Source organism: Coturnix japonica, chromosome 19 (genome assembly GCF_001577835.2).
Source record: "Coturnix japonica isolate 7356 chromosome 19, Coturnix japonica 2.1, whole genome shotgun sequence".
NCBI classification, from domain to species: Eukaryota; Metazoa; Chordata; class Aves; order Galliformes; family Phasianidae; genus Coturnix; species Coturnix japonica.
In genome coordinates this window covers 5,747,725-5,764,985 of record NC_029534.1, presented here as the reverse complement: position 1 = coordinate 5,764,985, position 17,261 = coordinate 5,747,725, and the positions used below count along the sequence as shown (strand labels likewise).

Below are 17,261 nucleotides of genomic sequence, written 5' to 3'. Positions count from 1 at the left end.
GGGAGAAATAAGCTGGGGTTCAGCTCTTGTGTTAAATGCATGCATCTGGCATGAGTATGGCTGCATGCAGTCCTCATGCCAAGCACTGCAACAGCTTAGGGATCATGCTTCCTTATTTTCCTGTTTCCATGCAGTTGCCTCCCATCCTCCTGCAGAACTCAGAGCTTGGAGCCCTGCTGCTGGCTGCTCCCCGTCCCGCCTGACCCGGTGCAGAATCCCACCCACATTCCACCACATGGAGCAGAGCTGCTCCCCCAGCACCAGAAATATTACTGCTATTCTCCCCACGACAATACATTTGTGCCTTAACTAATAGCAGAGTTCCCATGGCAACTGCTTGTTTATTACAGAAAAACTCAAGGCAATGGCAAATCCCAGCGTTAGCGAGAGCGAGAGAAATAATGGGTGTATAAAAATAAAACTTCTTCCTGGTGGGCTGGCTCTGCTCCCAATAGGCACATTCCTGCAGTCCCTCAGTCCTGCAGCAGCAGGCACAGTGGGGACTTCCTGAACACCACAACCATCACTTCCCCTAAAAAAGAGGCACTTAAGTGTCATCCTGCCCCTGCTGAAAGGCTGCATGTAGAGGGACATCACTGCTCCAGACTCCTGGGCTCTCCAGGGGACATCACAGAACCATTAAGGTGGTTGGAAAAGACCCCTCAGATCCCCAGGTCCGACCCCAACCACCCCACCATGTACAATGACCACGTCCCCCCAGTGCCACATCCCTGCAGTTCCTGAACACCTTCAGAGATGCCCATCACCTCCCTGGGAGGCTGTGACACTGCAGCACCACTCTTACTCCTAATATACAACCTGACCCTCTCTGGTGCAATGTGAGGCCATTACTTCTCCTCATATTGCTCGTTACAGAGCTACATCACATCTACATTGAGAAGGAAAACCTCCTCTGCTCATCACAGCCAAAGAGCAGGTTCAAAGGAGGAGTGACATGTACAACCTCCCAGCTTGTGTATCCCAGGGATGAATTACAGCCACCAATGTCCACTGGAAGCCACCCAGAGGACAGACAGCCTAGTAGAGAACAATAAGGGAAGAAAACACCACAAAATAAGCCCATAAATCAGTATCATCCCACCCATAAAACAGCAGCCAGCCAAAACTTGGAGCACAGGGAGAAAGACAGCTCAGCACTCACACCAAAGCTTACCAAAGGCAACTGTATTGTCCCCACCTGCACCTTCTATGGGAAGGTATTCCCCCAAAACAAGGCTCAGCTACAACCCAGGACAAGTCTGAGCTCAAGATCTTTGACTCGTGATGTTTTCTTCATCATGTGCACACAGAATGCCTCATCAATCAGTTCATTTGCTAAGACAGCCCCTTCCAAGTGTCTCCTGGAGGGAAGCACAACCGCCTATTGTTGATCTAATTTGCCTTTAATTACAAAAGTTACAGTCGGGTTGGGAGTGCTTTCCTAGTTGGAGCCTAAAGAGAAGCCTTGTAAACCTGATCCTCCGGAGTCCTCTCTATTAAAAGGTTCTTTCCCCCTGCAACACTGATAAGATTTAGCTTGATGTGGAAGAGCGTACGCTGCCAGTACACTGGAGAGGTCTCCTCCAATTGAAGGGGCCTAATAGCAAAAGACAGAAGGGGAGACAGGCCAGCCAGATCTGTTAATGCACACCAGCAAGAAAGGAAGAGAAATCAAAGCAGACTGGCAGCAGCTTTAATTCGGCAGCATCCATCCACCGCTGTGCTAATGACCCTGAATGCTCAGCTCCTCAATGCCGTGCTGCTTCCCCCCAGCTGACTCCAGGCACAGCACTGGAGTGGGTGTACGAGCAATGACAGGGCGGACAGATGGAAGCGAGGGGGGGGGAGAAAGGCCCTACAAGGTAGTGCTGTGAATGGGAACCGATAGGGCAGCGATCCAAGATGCCACATGTGATAAATCGGTCTACTTCAATCAAGGTCTACCTCAAAGAACAAGGATGGGAGTGCTGGAGCTGACAAATTTTCAGGCTTGTCGGCACTCCAGCCCCAGCCCTGCTAAGTTAAACAGCTTTTCCAAGGTGTATATGGAGAATAACTCAGCTGCAAAGCTCAGCCCCCTCCCCAAGGTCTCCACCCTTTGCTGTCCTCAAGGAGCACACGACCAACCTTTGCCCCTGGCCCAGGTGAAGGAGCGGCCCGTCCCCACACTCCCTGCCTCCAGCACAGCACCCTCGCTCTGCCAGGGCTGCGAGGGCACCTCACCAGCTCTGCTGCTGCTCTTCAGAGGTGTGATGTACTTGGGCAGCCCTTTGTAGAACCACGCACCGGACCTCTTCCAGACCTGTTGGAGACAGAGACACAACCAGGATGAACAAGTGCTGTACCTACTGAGCACGCCTGAAAACCCCCAGAACACGAACACTCAATCTGACCCTGCAGCACAAAGTGAGCTGAGAGCTGGACTATAATATTTCCTGTAAGAACGCCCCCTACTCTTCAACTGAGTTTTAATGTGGCTCATGATGAAGAAGCTCTATTAAGTATATTTAATACAGAGCCTGCTGCGAGCCAAGAGAAAGGAGAGAAGATGGTAGCTCAGACAAGGAGAAATGGTCTCCAAAAACCTAATTCTTTTGTGCCTTCCAGCAGTCTAATAATGAGCTAATGAGGCAGCCAGGGTAAAAAGAAGTTAATATTACTATTTCATGCAAGGGTGTAGAAGCCTTGTACTTCTGTTCAGAGCAAAGGAGATCATAAGGGTTTCTACTTCAAGTTCTCAAAGCATTTTATATGTAGCATCACCACGATGGCAGCAGGTATAAATGCAGATATCCCTAATTACAGCAATAAGTCTGCGGCTTGCATTTTAACCACAGGGCTTAATCAAAGCAGAGGGTAGCGACAACACCTGGCGCTCACGAACAGCTCTTTCAACACAGGCACAGAAAGCGGAGCACTGCCATCACCATCTCACTGATGGGAGGAGATCACTCAGCAGATTGCCTGGTTCCTCCTGCAGAGCCATCAACACAGAGAGCTAGAATGGTCGGGGTCATGAAACCCAGGTGAAAGCAGTGTGCACCCCGAGCAGAGGGATGCGCAGTCCCTGCAGGGCAGTGCTGGGGAGGAAGCAGCCTTTCTTGACAGTTGTTATCCAAACAGACCTTGCAACATCTGTAATTTAATTTGAAGCACTGGAGAGACCTATTATCTCCAGGCGAACTACAATTTCAGCAGAACATAAAACCAATCAGACACAGCAAGGACTGCGGTAAGGAAAGGTTGGTCACCCCCAGGCTTCTCCCATTACCCCCAAAGCGAGCCCAGCTAGAAAAAGAGTTCAGTGATACAACACGCCCAGCTCTCATCCAGTAATATAACATCAATTCCATGCATACAGACTCACTTCTAATACTTCGCTCTCATTACAGCAGTACTGAAGTTGTTTTCAGATCAGCTCTGAAACAGCTGCAGCTTTAGGGAGATGCTCTCCCCTGCAGTAACTCAGCACATTGCTCCCCTCAGGTTTCCAGCCCATCTCCCCCCACATAATAACACACGTTTCCAGTGCTGTTCTGCACTTGGGCACGCAGGTTGGGTTCAGCCTGCATCCATCACAACGAATCAATGCCGCTGACTGCTCGTGATGCTCGTTTCATTGATTGCCAGAGTGGCCCAACAGCAAAGCTCCTACTTGATTTTAAATTAATACATCTATAACGGTGCTTCAGAGTCCTGTTTATTAGCAGGTTTGCTCTTTGCAAAGAGAAGAGTTTTGCTCTCACCAGTCCTTGACAGAACAAAGATGTGCATCAGTGCCACCCCAACCCAGGACGCAGAAGCCCGAAGCACAGAGGATCTTACACGCAGTGGCTCAGGAGCAATCCTGCTGCTTCCCAGCCAAGCACAACAGAAATCCATGCTAAATATCGACTGCCTGCAGGCTGCTGTCCTTCTGCCTCCCCTGATGCCTCATCTACCCAAAAACAAAGTGTGGGGAAAAGAAACTGCTTAAGCAAGAGATCCTCTTTGCATTGCTTTGAACGATTCAACAGCCATGACGAGACTGGAGAGCTCAATGCGTTTTGTGACCCCAACAACACCCCCATCACAGCTGCACCGATCCACCAGCACAGCCACAGGATGAGGCTGCATGCTGGCACTCAGCAGCAGATGCACACGTTATCCAGCATGCTCAGCACAGCCGGCAAATGGAAAATCACCGGGTCCTGCTGACACCCCACTGAGGGCTCTGCAGAACTCTGCCTTCCCCCCACCCCCTCTGAACATGTGGGCGCTGAATGAGCTCCCAGCCAGGCCCAGCCTTCGGGCTACCATACACCACCATTAAGGTTGGAAAAGACCTCTACCCAGTCCAACCAGCAACCCAACCCCACTGTGCCCACAAACAACACCCCCAGCTCTGCAGCCCCCATCATGCAAGAGGGAATATGCTGCTGTGAGTTCCTATGGGCTCTGTCAGCAGAACAAAGCACACCTGCAGCCCAGGAGGACATCGTTGCCATTGCCCTCACGCAGCACATCCCACCCGCCCGCTGCCACGGCTCCGGCACGCAGCAAACCGCTGGCAGGGAGAAAGAGAGCACACTCCTCAGCCTCGTTATTTGCATTCATCTGCTTTTCCATAACACAGAGCTTTCCAATTACATTATTTACAGCAATCTGTTGTCAACTCCCACATTCGGCACTTGAGGATGAAGAAAATTAAAAGGAGCTGCAATTGTTTGGAGCTTTGTTTCTGGAATAGCAGAACGCATTTCACCTCCGACCCCAACGTCCCTCCAGCAGCAGTTCCTGCCATCCTCCAACCATTTATCACTCCTCTCTCAATCACACTCCATTCCCCCCCCCCCAATGGTTCTGTTCTAAGGACACTATTTTGAGTCGACCAACTTGCTGTCACCCCCCCAAAATAACACGGCTATCTACTGCTGAGCCCTCTGAATTGCAAACAGGTGCACATCCATTCCATCCAGAGCCACCTGAAATAAACACTCCCCTCGATCAGCACAGTGCTTGGTCATGCCAGGCAGGAATAACCCTGAGCTAAGTTACTTTATGATGTTCAAAGTGTACATGGGGAAAAGGGAAACCCTGGGGGCAAAAGGGGAGTTGACGGCTCCTTGTTCCAGCACAGCAATCTTCCTTTCCTCTGCACGGTTTATTCTGATAAACCCAGAGATGCAGTCAGCCATGAAAATGTCATTTAGCAAAGGAGAAGAAATTAAAGGGAAAACGAAGCACAGGGGCAAATTAGAACTTGAGCAGGTCCCGAGAGCTGACACTCTCCTTCATGTTTGATGGGGTTTAAAAAAAGCCATCTCCCCCCACCCTACTTTAACTGTTTTCATTATCACTACAATTTTGGATGCATCAATTCAAATGTAAATGTGTACGAACGCTTCCAAGAGGGTTTTAGTTACGATGATAGCATCGCTAATTATGGATATGAAAAAAAAAGCCATATATGAAGTGGTGGTTCAGCGAGGTGCTGTGCACAGCCTGCTGCTATCAGCCAAAACATGCAGCAACCAATGCATGCCCGACCCTCTGCATTTGGTCTCCAGAAAGGCAATGTAAGGTGCAAAGACACAAAAGACAATGCAGTACACAGGGAAGGTTCTATCCCTTCAAAAGCAGACTTCTAATGGATGGAATTTGCTTCTCTTCCCTCACTCACATGAGCAACAAAACACAAGCCATGGAGGCAACAGCTCTACCACACTCAGAGGATGTTGCAAAGGAAAATGCCCACAGAGCCCTGGCAGAACAAAAGGGTTTTTTCGATGAATCCTTCTGTAGACACTTGGACAAGCAACTTCTCCAATAGGCTGCTCCTGGCTTAGCCATGACTGTCTTATTTTAAAGGTATCTGCTGCCCGTGGGGACGTTCCCTTTGCCAGAAGGCTCTGCCAGGTCCCAGCATGGTGTCAGTGCAGTGCTTTCCCTCTACATGCACACATCACAGAATCACAGAATGACCCGGGTTGGAAGGGACCTCAAAGATCATGTAGTTCCAACCCCCCTGCCTAGCAGGGCCACCAAACATACACAACATCACACCGAGCAGACCCAGCACAATGTTTCCCTTCTAGATGACTGGGATGCAGGCAGCGAGCAGAATCCATTCATCACCTCCACTCAGAAAATCAGACAGTGTCAGAGCGACTCAGCTCTCTCTGCTATGCAGCACAGCATTCCCAGTGGAGGTTTTCAAGGAAACCAAAGCAGCAAAGAACACTTTGGAGCTGCCGAGGCCGGGATTCCCAATGGGATCTGTGGGCACTGAGCACTTGACTCCCACTAAAAAACTGATGTAAACAACAGCCTGTTACTTTAGTCTTCATTTTGACCCCGGCCACACACTGATGGTTTAATCACAACTGAAGCCAGCACAGATTTTGTCCACACAATGAAGGAACGAAGCAAATTACAGTGTCACTCCATTTTCACCAGCTTAAGCCAAGCCTACAGGGATAAATAACAACAAGGAAGATGGAGGGATGAGAGCTGAATACTCTGGCTGTTAGCTCATGTATGTGAATGTCCAACACCACCTCCCTGTCTGCAGAGTCTGACTTGTTCCAGGAGGATCAGCCCCCACGTTTGGTCACCAGAAAGGCAATGCAAGGTGCAAAGCCAAGGAAGGCAAGGCAATGCAGAGAGAGGGAAGGAAGAAGGGCCACAACCTGCTCCCTCGGTGCATGGCAGGGGCTGAAGGGACTGCTATAGTCCAAGTGGTGGGATCACCTACCTCAGAAGGGTAACAATGGATTGCTACTGCATCACACGACCCCAGGTGCTTTTATGGGCTCCTGTCTGGATCCCAGGAAACAAAACTGGGCCAATTCAAAGGCCAGACAGAAACAAGACTGTGCGATCCCAAAAAGCAGGTGTCCATCTGCACTCATTGATGGCAAATATAACCTTCAGCAATGAGCATGGCCAAATGGGTTTGGTCCAGAGCAGATGGCAACACAAGGCAGATCCAGATCACAGCGACAGACAGCAACAAGGAACCAGTGGTGAACGTAAAGCTCAGGAGTAACCTCATTATTCTGCATGGACTCTGTCCTATTGTGGCACCCAAAATGGCTTCAGGGATGAGACAGGCCACTGCAAAAGAGGGAAGGAGACTGACCTGAACTGACCTTTAAAGGACTCAGAAAAAGACAGACGAAGCCGAGGGCTGTGAGGTAAGATGTGGGTATGTTTGAGCTCGTCTCAGGGGGAAAGTTCCATCTATTTTCATTACAGAAGTGCTCTGGCCAGATCTCTGAAGGTTACCGTACCCTGACACAGCCACACATAACACTGGATAATGTTCTCTGTCTGTGGCTGCTCATAATTTTTATAAGAAAGTGGAACAAAAGAGAAAGAAAGGAAAAAAAAAAAGCAATTAAACATTGAGGAGTGAGGGGAAAAAAAAGATACAAAAAGAAATGAGGTAACTTTCAGTTCCATCCCCATCTCCCAGCACAACATGGAAACTGCCCTGACCTACCACACTTCAGAATGGCCATCTGGATTGCACAACATCTGGATGAGTCAGTTCATTAAGCAATTAGCAGCACCCAGGGAGCAGGATGCCCTCTGTACGCCCCAGCAACCAAAGGTGGGCACAGCCCTCATCCTACCCGCACAGCAGCTTTCCAGGTGCTCCCACACAGATCATCTCCTCCTGTTTAAAACCTGAGCTCTGCTACGCTCCCACAACTCCTACAGAAACATTCTCTGTCTCAAACACCTGCAGAAATGATCTCACTGCACTTCAGAAACAGATGGGACTGGGTGGATGCTGAAGGACCAGGAAGGGAAAATCCTTCTGTGATCATCAAATGACAGAGAAGCGAGCCCTGGGGATGGCTGGAAGAAGGAGGGTGAGGCAGGCCATTACTTTTGGCAGTGCAAAGTCAAGGATGAAGGATATAGAAATGCAGAGACCTGCATTAGAATTCTCACACAGTGGCAATAGGATTTTACAGGCGGGGTTTGGGGGGGTGGGGGGGACAGAGCTAAAAGCAGCAGTTGAGTTATTTTTAGAGGGACAAATATTACAGCTACACTATAGATCTCTCCAGATGTACTAAAGAACCAACGTTAGCCAGGTTTATTTTCATGGAGCCAGAAGGAAAACAGGAAACTCCACAAAGCAACACATGGGGCAGGGGACAGTGCATTTATTGTCCCCATCCCATCTCAGAGCTGTCACCACCACGTGCATGGCCTGAGTCCAAAGGCCCCATCCAAACCTCTATCCCAGTGCAGCCCATGCTCTCTCAGCACACTGCTGCATTTTACCTCTCTCTGTTCACTGCAGATCTTGCACAGCCAAAGGGGACGTTTCTGGGCTCCAAAGGTTTCGATGCCACATTTGGTGCAAACTTTCTGAAAGAAAAGGGGGGGAAAAAAAAGGTGGTGTAAGTGACTGCCCACATCCATACAGCCCTCAGCAGAGAAAGGCTGAGAAGCGCCTGCCCCACCAGATCTGTTCTAATGCATTCCTTAAAGTAAATAAACACTGCACAGTTCTCTTATTTATCCTGGATAAGAGCATCTAAAAAGATGCTGCATGTCAATAGAGGTGCAAGACAAAGGCGAACTTACAGCACAGCCCTTGGCTGCGGGTGAGAAGAGAACCAGCACAAATCAATCCTCACAAACTATAGACACTCCCAGGGCCTTTTTCTATTCCTCCAAATCCTAAAGCCCAGTCGCTGTGGTGAGGAAAGCAGCTGCAACCAAGCACAAAACGAGCACAAGTTTGTGCAGAACCATAAATCCTCTCCACCCTTCCCTACGTACAGCCTGAAACCCCCCAGCTTCCCTTTAGTTTCAGCAGCTTGGCAGTATTGATTTGTGGCTGCCGAGGCAGCGGGCACGGATGCACATTGCCTGAGCAGAATGCTTGATAGCAGCACATGGCAGCTTATTGCTGCACGAGGGAACTTTCACGTCTCCACCAGCATTATGAGCCATTTACAACCCCAATCACTTCACATCATATAATGAAGAGGATGTGTATCATGCTTGGCTTGCAGTGGGGTGAGGAATGGGATGAATTCTTTGGTCCTCACAGAGCAAAAGCTGCTCGCAGCCTAGAGAGCAAAGGCTGGCTTAGAGAGATCCAATGGCAGAGGAATATGGGGAAGCCTAAGTGCTTTGGTGCATGGATATTCAACATGGTGCTGCCCAAGCCAACAAGTGCAGGCTGCAAGTGGTACTGCAACTATGAGGCACCTTCACAACTACCCCAAATTCTCCCTTTTTCAAATCAAAGTCTGAGGGAGCTCCTGAGCCATAAATACCCAACAGATCCCAAATCCTGCACATATAGGACATTCAAACACTCCCTCTAGTGGGAGCTTCCAAGTGCTTTTATTCCCAGCCATAAATATTGGAACCTCCCTTCCTTGTGCAGCCTAGCTGGAAAACTGAGTGTCACCCACAGCCTCAGAAGACATAAAAACCAAGGGCACTAAATACAGCCTTATTCCTAATTAAACACAAGATAAAGCACTTTCTTCTCCTACTTCTTTTATGTGTGGTCCTGATGCCCTCCGCATGGTAAACTGCACATTACGCTCTAACTACTGCTAATGTTAACACGTCTGTGTTAGCAAGCATCTTTGTCTTGCCATAATGCATTTATTCCCAAGGTAATAAAAAACCAATATTAAAATCGTTCTTCATTTTGACCTATAAATGCTGAAGCAGGAAGTGGCACTCAGAAAATCCATCAGGCAACAAGAGCTATAGAGCCCCTATTCAGCAGAAGGGACTCGTGGAAGATAAGTCCTCTGCTGCATCTCAGATGTATCGTTACAGCAGTCCCTGTCATTGGGCTAAATGGGTTGCAATGACTTTCCAATGAGATGGTAACAGAGCAAAGCTAGCAAGAAAAATACCAACTTATAAAATCCACTGCTTATAGTGCTAAAACTGCATCAGTGATGGATATTGCTGGGCTGGAGATGAGCTTTAAGTACCAGCCTGCTCTGCGTGCTCTGCTGAAGGATGGGCTGCTGTTGGCTGACACCAAAGCAGAAAGGGGACGAGCCCAGGGCACCCTGCAGCTTTTGCCTCCATGCATCAGTGCACAGGGCTCACAGGGCAGAGGTTAGCAAGTGCTGCAGCAACATGACCTAGCTGGCTTCAGGTGAGAGCAGAACGGCCACGGGAAGGAGGCAGGAATACAGCACATCCTGTTATTCTGCATGCTTGAAAAGCAGGAAGCAGCCAGCCGCCTCCTGTCTGCCCAGCAGCCCTTTATTCTCCCCAGGCACGTCTGCACAGAGCCCACGCTCCTCTCCAAGAGCTGTCCTGAAGATCCCCTTTATGCCAGACCCTTTGCTCCCCAGTACCTTTCTGCTGCTTCCTTTCCCAGCCCTTCCTATAAGATCTGCTTCCCTCCCAGTTGAGGACCCAGGGGGTCACAACTGGGTGTTTACCACTGCCTTATGCCTGATCCTGTGCATAACCCCAGGCTCAGCCACTTCTGAAAGCAGGAGCCAGCAGACTCAGTCCGGCAAATGCAGCATGTATGGAGGGATGCTGGCACCTCGCAGGAGCTTCTCCATCACAGCTGCCCAACCACAGAGCTCCCAGCACATGGGACAGGAACAAGATATTCTCAGAGCATCCACAGACTGTCTCAGTGATGAGGTGGGTGGCATAAGCAAGAGTTCCCTTAGCTGTAGTTCCTCTGGGACTCACAGCGTGCCCTCAGCACACTGAGGAAAAGCCACTTACAGAGACATCTCCCCTGGCAAAGATGGCCTTCAAGTGCTGGAGGAGCAGCCTCCCAGCAGAGGGAGGATCAGGTGGTTGCCTTGGAGATCATCATCTCCACAGCAGTGAAGCTTAACCCCTGCTTGTCTGGGATCCCAGGCAGCAGTGCACATCCCGCAGGGGGTGGGGAACACAGTGGTTTCCTCTGCATGCTGATTCTCCAGCATCTGCACAGCCTTCCCACCGTCATCACACCCAGCAATTCAGGTGTCAGGGTCAGAAACTTCACACTAGTTTAGAACACGAATCACAGAATCATGAAAGTTGAAAAAGACCTCTCAGATCCCCACATCCAACCCCCACCCATCCCCACTAACCATGTCCCTATGGGCCACATCTCCACCTTTCATAGGTCAGGCACTCCAGGATCATGAGCAACAAGGTAAGCAGAGAAAACCCTACAGCTTGACAGCACCAATAACTATGAGAACCCCACTGACCAATCCATCTATCCACCTTCACAGAGCCCTGCTGGATCCAGGCAGGATCCCCTGTGAGCAAACCCACCTTTTTGCAATCCTGGCAGAAAACTGATGTGCTCCCCAGCAGCCCGAGCAGCTCACTGCACAGCAAGCACTGCGACAGGCCGTTCCCCATCGCATTCTTCCTCATGTTCTCCAGCCGTTCCACCAGGCGCCTGCAGGGAACAAAGCCAAGCAGAGGTGATTCCAGATCTACAAGAAGAATGCATGCCAAGAACCTGTGGGTATGTGCCCCACTCAGCCTCCCCTGTATAACTTTGGGCCCTTGGCTGGGACTGAACGTGCTTTCTCTTCAGTCTCTGTACTCAATTGTTTCCTCAGGCTCGTTATTAGGAAGTATTTTGCCTTTGGATGAGTGGTGCTGCAGTGGCACAGCTGCTCGGGGAGGTGGAGGAGTGCCCAGCCCTGGAGGTGTTCAGGAACTGCAGGGATGTGGCAGTGGGGTGGGGGGTGGTCAGTGGGCACATGGAGTGGGGTTGGATTTGGGGATCTGAGAAGTCTTTCCCAGCCTGAATGATTCTATGAGCTGGCTCTTGGTCTCCCTGCTTTGGGCTGACTGCAGACCCAGCTGAGGCCAGATCTCCAGCAGGACTGAGAGCAAATAGAAATCTACAGCAGCAAAAAGGGGAAGGGTGCCAGTAAATGAAATAATTCAAGCTAACAAACCCCTTCCAGAGAACTCAGCCAAGTAGAACACAAATCCATTCACTGCTCCAGGCAAAATCCCACAGGGCTGCTGCTGCAGGCAAGGGAAAACCTGAGCGTGCTGCCAGGGACGGAGCCGTGCTGTCCACCAGCAGTGATGCAGCTGCACAGCTCTGCATTTCCCTGAGCACGTTCCACAGCCACTGCCCCAGCACAGGCACTGGGTCAGTGGCTGCAACCACAGCAAGCCCCAAGGCTCCAGGAAGGCAAAGAAAACCATCTCCCATCCTTGCCAGTGTCCATTGCCTCTAAACAAGCAACATGGCAGGAGGAAAATGAGCTGAAGGGATGCTCTAAGAGCTGAAGGCTGAGCTCAGGCAATGGGAGAGCTGCACCTTCATCTGCACTGTTCCCATAGGGAAGGAACAAGCAATTGTACCCAATGCGCTGCTGCTCCACAACGTCCAGCTTCTCTGCCTTGCGGATGACTTCCAGAATGACCTCAAGCTCCTGTGGGCTCAGAGCCTGCATCTTCCTCTGCTTCTCTGTCTGGAACGTGTGCACCGACCAGCCTGTCTGGAGCCTGTGGGGAGGGATGGTCAGAGAAACTGAGCTGTGAAAGCAAAACGCCGCCGTGCCAAGCCATGCCCACCAACCACATCCCTGAGTGCCACAGCTCCACAGTTCATGATCACCCCCAGGGATGGTGGCTTCCCCCTTCCCTGGGCAGCTGTGCCACAGCAGCACTGCTCCTTCAGAGAAGAAATCTGCCTGATACCCAGCCTGTCTTTGCAGGGATGGACACTGAAAACCACATACACCCTCAGTAGACTGCAGCACACAAGGACTATGTGCACTGTCTTCCAGTGTCTGAAGCCTTTAGGAACTTCCCTCCGTGCCTATGTACAAAGCTGACATTTCTCCTTGGCTCGCTCAGAGCTTTCACAGCTCAATTAATTACTGTTTAGTAGGAGTTTAGAGGTCACTGGCTAAAGTCAGGGCTGCTGGCAGAACTATGGCACTATCAGGCCTGGCTGTTGTAATGAGGCACTCAGGTGGAGGCAGAAGTACTCAGACAGACGTGGAATGACCCATAATCTTCCAGCAGCTGACCCCAGGGCTCAGCCAGGTGCAGTAGCAGCACCAGAGAAGCAAAGCATCTGAGAAAGAAAGGCAATTGTGGCGCTTGACTCATCCCCATCCCTTCATCTTTAGGTTACACAGTCATTTAACTTCAGAGGGAAATTAGATCAAGTGACAAGATCCTAAAACAAAAGAGCACTGGGGGGATGCTCCCAGCAATACAGAGGGTGTATATATACAGCTGTGCTGCTCTTCCCTTCAGCCAGCTGGGACTCACTTGGCACGCAGAGCCAGCTGCCGGTCATTGGGGCACACCCAGGGACCCGTCCCACTGCCAAAAATGGTGTCGGCCATGGCACACCTGGAAGGAGAAAAAGCACCGTGAGGCACAACCCGTCCCAAAGCCACGTCCCAGAGGCGACCCGCTGGCGTCACACACCCGCAGACAGCAATAAAAGCATGCCATCATCACCATGAAATACACGCCAATAAATAGCTCCTAACGCCGCACCGAAGACAAAGCCGGGAGCTGAGGTTTTATAGCGCTCTGCAAAAGGCCACGGGCTGTCAAGATCTGCTGCCATTTTTCATTTCAAAGCCGGAGGAAAGTGGTGTTTGCTACGATCTCTGCCCCGTCACCTCCAGAGCCCCAGCACTGCAGCAGCTCTGAAGGACAGGAGGACGTGGCGGCTGCTGGGTTTTCACCTCTTAATGGGGGTAACAAACAAAAGCCCACACGATAATCAGCACAAACAGTGGCAAGTCGCTCTGTTCGTTAAAGCTGCTGCTGTTAAGAGCCAGATATTTATAACACAGCCCACAATAGCAGCTTGTTTGCATGTGCTGGAGGCAGCACCTCTCCCAGCATTGCTCCTCCTGAGGTCACACCGGCACCCTGAAGGGCAGCCAGCAGATTTTAGCAGAGGCACCGCGAGGCACCGAGCCTTCCTCCAGCTGGATCTGCTCCTTAATGCACACATTTCCAAGTATTAATACTTACCTTCCCCAGAACAGACACATGCCAGCTTTGTAACCATACCTGCTGAGCAGAGATAACGCGCTTAATGCTGTTTGGCAAACAACACATCAGATCCAACAGCAGCGAGTCCCACCACCTGCCAACCGTGCCGTAATTCCCAAGAAAACACATGTTCCAGCTTCAATTCACAGCACACTCACCCAGCACTGTGGCTCTGCGCCTGCACCCACGCCTGCTGCTGACACCGAGCTGCCGTGCCAGGCACAGAGCCCCGCAGCACACACAGCCTTGGCCCTTTTATAGCAGCAGCAGCTCGTGCAGATCGATCCAGCCCTACGCTGCAATCAGCCCCGGCACAGAGCGCTGACCTGCAGCCCATCCTGAAGGGTCAGCCCTAGATCACAGCACTGTAGGAAGGGACTTTTAAGGCCCTCTGGTCCAACTCACTGTAAGGTGCAGGGACACCCATAGCTCCATCAGGAGCTGAGCTGCTCCAGCCCAACCTGCCCTCCTGCTCAGGCACATGTGGAGCAAAGCACAGCCCATGCACCACAGTGCCCAGCACCTGCGGGTGCCCATCAGTCAGCCCCAGGATGGGCACTTTGCTTTGCCAGCAGCTGCACAGACAGGGTGGGAAACAGCTGAATGCATCCCACCCTGCTCTGCAGAGCTTTATCTGCTCCAGCGGGGCTGAAGGCAAGTCAAAATGTTGCAGATGGCTCTGCACTTTGCTTCTGCAAGATGCCCAGTTGGATGCAAGTGTATCAGTGGAGGAAATGAGAACGTTGTAGTACTGCAGGCTCTGCTGGGTGGGAACAGGAACAGTAACAGGGCTGGAAAGAAAGGAACACACACAGCCAAAGGGCTGATGATACCAGAATGGGGACAGCACAGAGCATCCTCCCTCTTATCTCCATCCAGGACACAGAGTGCAGCACAATCAGCCTAATCAGAAACACCGATAGCAGAACCAAGCTGGGCTGGGGAGTCATCTCCACAGCCTGCAAGGGAGTCCTTTCCTTCCCATCATCCTCTGACCTGCTGAACAGCCCTCCACCTGTTTGCTCCTTTCCCTATGATGGAAGAAATCAGGCGGAACAAATCCTCATTAAAGCTGCGTGCACCTGGCTGTGCTCAGCAGTGAGCTGGCAGCATCAGGTGGGGATGTAGAACCACACTGCTCTGCAGCTCCAATGGAGAGCAGAGGGGAAGCAGCAGGGCTGTGCTGGGGTCCCTTCCTGCTGGGCAGCCCTGGGGATGCTCCATCCTCCACCTCAAACGGTGGCTACATCACGGCTAAAGCTGAAAGGTTTTGCTGACATTGAGCTGCCCGCAGGTGCCCACAAGCATGAACTCACAGCCCTGCAAACACCGCAACACCCTCCACAGACCCATCAGCAGCTCCCCAGCCAGCTTTCACAGCCTGGTTATTTCAGCTAAGCAGCTCCCAATCTGTTTTAATTTGTTTTTATAGGAAATTAATTAGGCAATTATTTTTCTTTCTTTTAAATACTTTAAAATGAAACCAAAACGAAGCAGTCACACAGAGCTGAGCTCCCACATCCCATCTACATTCATTACCTCTCCTGCTCCGAGCTCATGGCTTCCCCCAGGACCATCACACACATCGGTGCCATCCCAGCCCCGTGTCCCTTCCAGCCACTCCCTCAGAGACATGCTGTAATTACTCTCTGCTCCGGCACCAGACCCCATTATCCCCATAACCTTAGCAACTGAGTGAGTGCTCGCTCCCGTTGCTATGACAGAGGAGAAATGAGGGAGATAAGGGCATCGGGCCGGGCTCCATTGGTGCAGGAAGGCTCCTTGGTTGGCCATGAGGCTGCATGAAGGCAACAAGTGGTGTGACTATGCCCAAACACCAGCCTCAATCAGGGGCTTTGCTGCTCATAGTCACAGAACCATGGAATCATTAAGGCTGGAAAACAACTCTCAGACCCTCAAGTCCAGCCCCCCCCCACGGCTCTGGGACACCTCCAAACAGGGAATAAAACAGAAGGTTCCCATGCCCCACAGCTGCTCCCCAGGCACAGCAGCAATGGCAGAAGCCCAACTGCATTAAGACGGTGCTTATTAAAGACATTACAAAGCAAAACGCCCTACGGGTCCATGCCAGTCCTGGGAGGGGGAAGATAAAATCAGCTCTACAGGAAAAGCAGCACACGGTACCAACGTGCCTGTATTAATGAGAGGCGCCCATTAAAGTGGCTGCTTGATATATGGTGAGCCACAAAGAAGCAGGCTCTGTCCAAGCAGATCTGCTTACCCTGAAGCCAGCAGTGCAGGGGAGGGCAGCCAGCACCGCTCCTGCCAAGGTGGGTCCGTACCCATCCAGCCTCGGCTCTGCCGGGTGCATAATTCACGCTGCTCAGCAATTTGAGTCACGTCCTGGAGCAGGCTGACCTGGCACAGGGCTCCGAGAAGCAAATTAGCATCTAAACGGCCAATTAGAGAAACTAATTTCTCTATGCTGATACACTCAGCCCAGCACGGGAGGCCCGGGCAGAACCCGCAGCTCCAGCCTCGAGTTTCTTAGAAAGAACTGGACGCAGACAGTGAAGGCAGAGCCAAGGAACCGCGTGCCATCCCAGCGCTGACCCCGCACGAACCAGGAACTGCCCCGCCAGCCGCTGGGGAAACGCCACCTGAGCATCCCCGAGGTCACAACATCCCCGCCGGGTTCGGCTGCTGGAGACACCCGGCCGCTGCCGGGGAGAGCGAGAGGGAACCGCGGACTTTGACCCAGCGCTGGGGATGCGCACAGACCCAACACCCCAGGACGGGCACAGCGCAGCGCCCAAAGGAGCAGGAGCGGCACCGGGACAGGCCCCGCACACCGCCGTCCCCGAAGCCCAGCGCCTCGCGGGGAGCGCTGCCTTCCACCCCGCACCTCTCGCCCATTCCCCGACCCTCCGCCGCTCCCTCCCAGCCCCCGTGCACGTCACCCGGCCGCGCTGCAGGCAAACTTGGCAGCAGATGATGGGACACCCTCCCGCCCTCGGAGCCTCCTCCCAGCAGTAGCACGGGGACCGGCACCCCGCCCATTAACCGCGATGGCTCCGCCCGAAGTCCCGCTCCCAGCGCCGGGCTCAGCCCCACCACCCGCAACTCCGGCCCCTCCCGGAGCCTCCGTCCGTCCGTCTATCCGTCCGTCCGTCCGTCCCCTCGGGGGTGCAGCACGAACGGGACGCACCTGCTCCGCTCCGTGCCGCTCCTGGAGCCCCCGAGAGCAGAGCGCCCCCTGGCGGCACCGCGCTGCTGCACCGCCCCGGACAGGAGCG

General features: G+C 52.0%; 1 protein-coding gene across 9 annotated transcripts in view; it reads right to left on the bottom strand.

Moving 5' to 3' along the window:
• Nucleotides 1-17,261, bottom strand: part of RPH3AL (rabphilin 3A like (without C2 domains)) — a 26,047-nt gene extending 8,786 nt beyond the window's left edge. For 3 of the 9 annotated variants that reach the window (XM_015880710.2, XM_032448513.1, XM_032448514.1), the window contains exons 1-6: nucleotides 17,174-17,261; nucleotides 13,261-13,344; nucleotides 12,340-12,483; nucleotides 11,281-11,410; nucleotides 8,284-8,370; nucleotides 2,128-2,302 (exon numbers count right to left, since the gene is read on the bottom strand). In XM_015880710.2, coding sequence (XP_015736196.1) covers nucleotides 2,128-2,302; nucleotides 8,284-8,370; nucleotides 11,281-11,410; nucleotides 12,340-12,483; nucleotides 13,261-13,337 — 613 coding nt within the window. In that variant the 5' untranslated portion in view covers nucleotides 13,338-13,344; nucleotides 17,174-17,261. Of the gene's footprint in view, nucleotides 1-2,127; nucleotides 2,303-8,283; nucleotides 8,371-11,280; nucleotides 11,411-12,339; nucleotides 12,484-13,260; nucleotides 16,896-16,925; nucleotides 17,048-17,173 lie in introns of those variants that run through there. The other 6 variants (XM_015880709.2, XM_015880701.2, XM_032448516.1 and 3 more) reach the window with 6 other exon arrangements.